This window comes from Morone saxatilis, unplaced genomic scaffold (genome assembly GCF_004916995.1).
Source record: "Morone saxatilis isolate NCDOM2014 unplaced genomic scaffold, NCSU_SB_2.0 Contig18, whole genome shotgun sequence".
In the NCBI taxonomy this organism is placed as follows: domain Eukaryota; kingdom Metazoa; phylum Chordata; class Actinopteri; family Moronidae; genus Morone; species Morone saxatilis.
In genome coordinates, this window is record NW_023339740.1 from 2,541,986 (window position 1) to 2,549,129 (window position 7,144).

The following is a 7,144-nucleotide window of genomic DNA, read 5'->3' on the forward strand; positions in this document are numbered from 1 at the left end:
AATTGAATTGAATTGAATTGGTGGTTGCCAGCTATATTCCTCCAAAAGCTCTAATCATTTTAGTTGAAATTCTTTTCATCTGAAATTATTATTTATTTTCATGCACAAGAACATGCTGCACTACTCATTTAAAGCTAAAAATGCTAAAAAAAAATATATAACAAAAATAAATATTTATATAATAAATAAATAAAATAACCAACTCAGCGTTCTGGGTAAGTCAGAAGAAGAAGCTCCCTAAGCTGTAGACCACCACACGCTGATGAGGGAAATAGCTGTGGCATTGGTGGAGGAAGAGGAAGAAACCGACTTCTAGCAGATGCTATTGTGTGTACTGATGAGAGGTCAATGGGAACCATATCATAGTCTTATAGTCAGATCCAAGGCCGGATCACTAAATGGGTAAAGTGGGGAACTGCCCCTCCGGGGATCCGGATGCTCTGGGGTTGCAGAAGCCCCAGATTTGTGTGTCTCATGTTTGCGGTCATTTTATTAAATGCAAAATAGTTTGGGAATATCAAATGAAACAACCAAGGCCCTGTGGAAGGTCTCTATTACTACTTGTTCTGTCTGCATGTGTCAAAATGTACATGGTGCATATATCTAAATAAATTAGTGTTATACCAAATATAATCACAAAGAGGGGTCTGTAGGGGTCCACAGCTCATTTTTCCTCGAGGCCCCCTAGTGGCATTATTAGCGATCACACTGCTTTTCTTGGCAAAACACGCCCTGCGTGAGATTCAAGCACTAGGATTGGCCAGGTGACGTTTTCTGCCAGAAAGCCTTTCTAACTTACAATGTTAATGAAAGTGTGTATTTGAACCTATATCATATTTAAGTGTTTTTTTGCCTAAACTTGCCAAGTTTGTTGTGTGACTAAAAAAAAGAAGATAATTTAAAAAGAAACAAAAATCATAAGTCAACTAAGAGAAAATCATCTCACAGGGGAGTCGAACCCAGGCCTCCCAGGTGCTGGTCCTTCACTTATTTCATCTTCTTTCTTTCTAAAATTGGACTTTAGTGTTTTCACACACAGGGTGTGAAAGCAGTGGGATATATAATAATATACATACCCATGAACAAGAAAATCAACTGCAAATGTCTCAACTTTGAAGCAACAGTATGTCCTTCTGTCACTACGTCTCATCTCTCTTCCTTTCTCTTCACTTTCTCCTCGATCAGAGTGTCGACTCCTCAGACGAAGAGACTCTGCACATAGACACAGAGGCCAAGCCTGAGGTCAAAAGTCGCAACTCTAAGGTCAAGAAAAAGGGCGGCAGCGCTGCAGGGATTCTTGACTTGCTGCAGGCAAGCAAGCAAGTGGGTGGGATTGACTACAGCACCAACAGGTAGTCTGCTTTCCCCTGACGTCATTACTTTCTGCTTCTTCACTCCATTTCCTTCAGCGCCAATGGAACTTTTACATCTAAACACACTTTGGTTACAGTACATGGCTCCCACTGGACCTTTTTTTCCCTTTCAGTAAATGAATTTTAGGACTTACAATCCTTAATGGGGCAACCCACTGACAAACAAATGGCTGGCGCGACGATGATATAATTGGATGAAAAAGCTGAATTTTATAACTTTGCTTAGAGCTGAAAAATCAACTAGCGACTGGAGCAACAATTTACGCAGACTCTGTCAGCAGTTTGTGTTAAGCCAATGTTTGTTTCATTCCGCCTTAATCTATCAAACACTGCGTGGCTCCAGGCTCTTCCCTTTGCCTGTTGCCGTTTGCTGTTTTGTTCAGCTCTTGATGGTCTATTTCCACCACATTGAAAGCTACAAATGAGCACTGAAAGAAAGGAAGAAAGAATGAAAACATGGGCTGAAATATGTTAATTTCTCAAATTGTTTTGGTGCTTTGAAGAGGGAAGTCGGTGAGCGTGGGGAACGAAGTGACCGTGGTTCATTATGGCAGTGTTTGATAGTCACTTTGCTCGTTGTTGCAGCTAATAGTTTAATAGGTGCTTCTTTAAGTAATCAAGTTTGTGGAGAGTATTTCGATTGGACAGCTTTGCTTTCCTCCTCCAGATCCGGTACATTTTTAAATATTTTACGGGTGTCAAACGGTAATGATGCTTAATAGCACAACTGCTGACGTTAACCTCGACTTCAAAGCCTTTTTCAATTTCTATTTCTCTCAGTCACTCTTCACCTCTGCCAGCGTGTGTAATGGCTGTGTTGTTGTGTATTTTTTATTGACGTACTTACAGTCAGCCACCTGCATCTCCCAGCACACAGGAGGCCATTCAGGGCATGCTGTCCATGGCCAACCTGTCGTCTTCAGACAGCTTGCAGCCGCCGTGGAGCAACAGCCAGTCCAAAAACAATAGCCAGTCGAAGAGCAACTCGCACGGCGCGCAGGGTGGCAAGAAGGGCAGCGGTGGAGGGGGCAACAACAGCAAGCGGCCCACCAAACGGCTCCCCAAGAAACCCAGGAAAAGCAGCAGTATTGAGAGCCTGGACTACGATGACGACCAGGATCACATGGACGCATGTTTCAAGGACTCGGACTACGGTGAGCGCCAAAAAGCAGACTCATTCCTGTTTTGTTTGAATTTTTAAACCAGATGACTGACTCACTGAGGTCAGAGCAGTGTTACAGGGTTATTTTTTGAGCTAACGAATGGGAAAATAATTATCCGCCATGCCTGATTCTCACTGCTGCTAACAGGTGCTGTTAAAACCATATTGAACCCTCATGGATCAACATGTGGGTCCTTATTTCTAAATCTGGCCTGGAACTTTTCATTAGGAGTAGATGATAGGGTTTATGTTTATTTTTCATGCGTCCTTTCCAAATGCGCCCTTTCGTGTTGCTCCAATTTGTGAGTTTTTCCTCCGAAACGTTTTCTTTGTGAACCCCGTCCAAACACAGCTGTTTGGCCCCTCCCAGCTTGTTAATAAGCCATTAACACAAGTTCCGAATTGTTATTTTACATGCTTTTTGAACTTCTAATTAGTGTCTAATTAGTTGTTCGTAGCACGAACATTCTGAAATCTTCAGGCCCGCATGAAGCTTTTCTCACACGCTGGCACTCTTTTGCTCTTTTGTAAACAGGCCATTCTTTATCTTGATCATCCAATTATCAGATATTAAAAGTCTAGATTGGAATGGCTGTGCTGTGAGCAGGCGGCGAGAAGGGGCAGTCAACAGCTGTCTCACAGCTGTCCTGCATGCTGTCACTGGAAACTTCCACCATTTTAGATGCACGGAAAGTGGAAATAAGTGAAGTCACATTCTATGCTTTACATATGTGACAGTAATTGGCTGGTGAAGTTTCACTTAGAACCTCACATGCATGACATGTTCGTAATCTGTTACGTCTTTTGATTTCAGTGTACCCCTCGCTGGAGTCCGAAGAGGATAATCCTGTGTTCAAATCCAGATCGAAAAAACGGAAAAGCAGTGACGACACTCCATACAGCCCGACAGGTAAATAGTTACACTACTAATGAAAGTTATGCACTTTGCAGTTTTATAAAGTGTTCTAAACCCTTATACCGCTGTGATCACAGCTCGCGTAGGACCCTCAGTTCCTCGACAGGAGCGGCCGGCGAGAGACGGAGCCCGGGTGGCCTCCATAGAAACGGGACTGGCCGCCGCTGCAGCAAAGCTTTCTCATCAGGTATGTCCCAACAAAGTTTCTATATTATAATAGTAACTATTACTGCAGGTATCGCTTAACAGATAAATCTGTATCAACAGGAGGAGCAGCAGAAAACCAAGAAGAAGAAGAAAAGCACCAAAAAGAAGGCAATAGTAATTGAGGAGCCCCCGAAAATCTCTCAGGACAGTAGCTCGCCAGAGCACAATCTGGACTCGCAAGATGGCAGCCTGACAGACCACGAGTTCAACACTGGGACAGTGAAGTCTCCGGGAGGGCCACAGCCCATGGCGCCGGGGGTTTTCCTCAGCCAGAGACGACCGTCCATGTCCTCTCCCAACAACAGCACCAACTCCACTAGCACCAACAGCAGCAGTATTGCAAAGGGGGACCGCGTGGGGTCAGCAGATGCCAAAGGTGAGTCGTGACAAAAGGACTTCTTTATTGGGTGGACCCTCTGATAAGGACTTTGAACCTGAAGTGTGGAAATGTGTCTGTCAGGGTCTAAACATGGACATCCAACTTATTTTGAAGGAATTCATGCATTTTCATACATACATGACATGTGATAATTCATTTTTATTTTTGTGAAAATTACAGACCTCTACTGGCAACAGAGAGGAATTACACCAAAAATCACATTAGCTTAAAGAGTGCGTGAACTTATTGAACACTAGTGGCGCTATGGAACAATGTTTTTATAAGTGGGTCCCATAGGAGCACACAGGACATACAATGTCAGTGGCAGGGAGGCCATGTTTCTGTAGGCCACTCGGAATTCAGCATCGCCCTGGTTCCTACGTCAAGAAGTCAATGGGATTTCTCTATTTTGAATTGCTGCAGAAAATAAGCTCTGCGATAACAGAGGTTCATGATACAGCAAGATCCTTTTAACATATGAACACTGCTCCAGCATGAAGCCAGGGATGAAGAAGACTCCTAGCTAGCAAACATGCAGGCGGGTTTTAGCATATTTAGCTTAATGTGGGAGTAAAGATTATTAGATCTGTTCTACTGTTAGATTAGATCACTGCAGCAGGAGCACTGACACTCTAACTCTCCATCCTGTCTCACCTCCTGTCTTTTCTTGTTCTTTTCACAGCTAAGCGGCTAAAGAAAGGCATGGCAACAGCCAAACAGAGACTTGGAAAGATTTTAAAGATCCATCGAAATGGAAAGCTCCTCCTGTAGCATGCAGCAGACTGCTGTCGGACTGGGAATTCATGAGCTGGGTTCCATCCCAACCTCACCCCCTGTTCACTGATTAAAGCCAACAATGGGAAAAAAAGAAGATCATGCATTTTTCAATTTCTAAGAAGAACATCACTCAAATAGGTTTTTGCCTCTACTTATACTTTATAACTTTCAGATATTAAAGTGTACAGAACCTACTATAAATATTTTTTAAGAGAACATGTCTCATTTTACTACAGCTGTCAGTTTATCAGGGGTTGCTAAGACATGAAGTAGAAGTACATTGCAGTCATTCCAAGATTTTTGAAAGTATCCCTTGCATGTATTCAGTTGCATGTGCGCTTGGGTCAGGGTTTGGGGATTTTACACGTTAATTCCTACTATATGGATGCAGCTTATCATTGCCACACTGATGATCGACGGGCAGAAATGGAAAAAGAAAAAAAAAGTCACCTCCTTTCTTCCTCCCTGGCCGGGATTCTCCGTGTTATGGAGAAGCTCGCGGTTTCGATTGGAGTCAACTCGAGCATTTATCTCTTGATGTTAACACTTAACGTTTGCAGAGCACTATCAGCAGTGGTATTTATTTATTCGTGTCGACTCGTAGATAGGAAGTGGGACTTCGTGGAACAACCGTAAAGCACAAAGTGTATCGAACAGCAGCAGTGTCAGGATGTTTCAGTTAAAACGCAGGCCATGGTAGGACTAAATGGGAACGGAGGCCTGCTGAACGGGATTTGGTGTGTTTGGACATAGGATTTCTGACACTACGTGGGACCTAATGATAAGCCTCATCCATGTCAGGTCTGCAGTTACATGGGGATACTTTCTCTCTTCTTTTGCTTTCTCAGGCAGCACCGACAACTTAGACTCATCTCTGCATTTTTACAGCTTCACACAGTATATAGAATGTAGCTTGTACATAGCCTTTTAAATTACTACTTTTTGTATCCTTTCCCCTTAAGGCTTAATTCTACATTTTTACTGGTTTTGCTAATTATGAATAAATGAATAAAAATATATATATGGGATATACAGTATAGTCCTAATTTTTGAACTTTTGTTGTTTTGTTTTTTTTAATAGCAGAGATTCATTTTTAACTTTTTTTGTGTTAGATTCAAAGGTGTTGCCTGGAAAACAACTGAAGAAATAATACATTTTATTGTCATATGGCCTTACATACACAAAGCTAATTGTATTGTGATTCTGTTTGAACAAGAGACGAAGCTTTGAGGAAAAATTATACAAAAGGTAAAAAAAAAAACACTTAAAGTTTCTATGACCAGCCTCTTGTTCAAGTTCTAGTATCCTGAAGGGTTTCGGAATTATTTTACTAGCACCTTGTGAAGTGTTTATGTGTCAGTGATGTAATTTATTAATGTTTGTAGCTTTTTTATACTTGTACAATTCTTAAGAGTTTTTTGTTTTGTTTTTGAATATCTCATCAACTTGTGAAATTACCCTTAGCAGACAATTTTTTTTTCTTCTGATGTGTGTGTGTGTGTTTGGGGGGCATCACATTTTACACACTAGAATCTACATTAGCAAACTTTTGTTTAATCTCCATCCTGTCCTCACTCAGTGTCAACATTATCATGATATCAACATTTCCAATGTGACATTATTATTATTGTTAATATTAAAATTATAAGCAACTGCGTCCACGCCTCCATAACACGGTTTTATTTTGGTCCGGACATTTTGAACACGGTTTAATGTGCTGTACTCTATAGCAGCAGTGTTTTAGTCACAGATGTAAACCACACATCCACTTCTCAGATACAGTACGCCATGCGCTCCGATCAAACTCTGTCAGTGGGACATATTTTCAGGTTTTTATTTGTACAATATGTGTGTTGCTTTGTTGTGGTTTATTTTTGTATGTCCGACCTATTAAATGCATCCACTGTGCCAGGACAGTGAATGATACCTGTTGTAGCTGTCTTCCCTTACTGTTATTTACAGTACTAGTAAGTATTTACAATCCTTTTTGACCTGAATCTATATTTTTCTGTATTTAGACGATTATGTTTGAGGTCATGGCTCACTTTTTTAAGACATGGAGAAATGGCAAATTCCCGAGGAGAACAAGCATATTGTTGTTGAATGATATGATTGTCAGCCTTGTTTACTTTTGCAATACAGTTACTGTGGAAAACCTACTTTGTAATGTGTTCCTCTCCCACTTGCAATGTGACGGCTTCTTGTGGTGACGACTAAACATGTTTTTTCCTGCTTCCACATTGTCATGCTTTGTAGTTGCATCAAATCCAGCATCACACTGATCACAAACAAATCCGGCTCTTTTTTATTTTTTAATTTTTTTTTACAG

At 41.3% G+C, this 7,144-nt stretch overlaps 1 protein-coding gene across 1 annotated transcript in view; it reads left to right on the plus strand.

Annotated features, from left to right (window-relative positions):
- phf2 (PHD finger protein 2) overlaps positions 1-6,076 on the plus strand; it is a 33,719-nt gene extending 27,643 nt beyond the window's left edge. Inside the window, exons 16-21 of the mRNA XM_035661682.1 lie at positions 1,186-1,352; positions 2,223-2,527; positions 3,350-3,445; positions 3,529-3,638; positions 3,719-4,034; positions 4,720-6,076. Of these exons, the coding sequence (XP_035517575.1) occupies positions 1,186-1,352; positions 2,223-2,527; positions 3,350-3,445; positions 3,529-3,638; positions 3,719-4,034; positions 4,720-4,808 (1,083 nt within the window). The 3' untranslated portion in view covers positions 4,809-6,076. The remainder of the gene's footprint in view (positions 1-1,185; positions 1,353-2,222; positions 2,528-3,349; positions 3,446-3,528; positions 3,639-3,718; positions 4,035-4,719) is intronic.
- Positions 6,077-7,144: the final 1,068 nt, after the last annotated feature.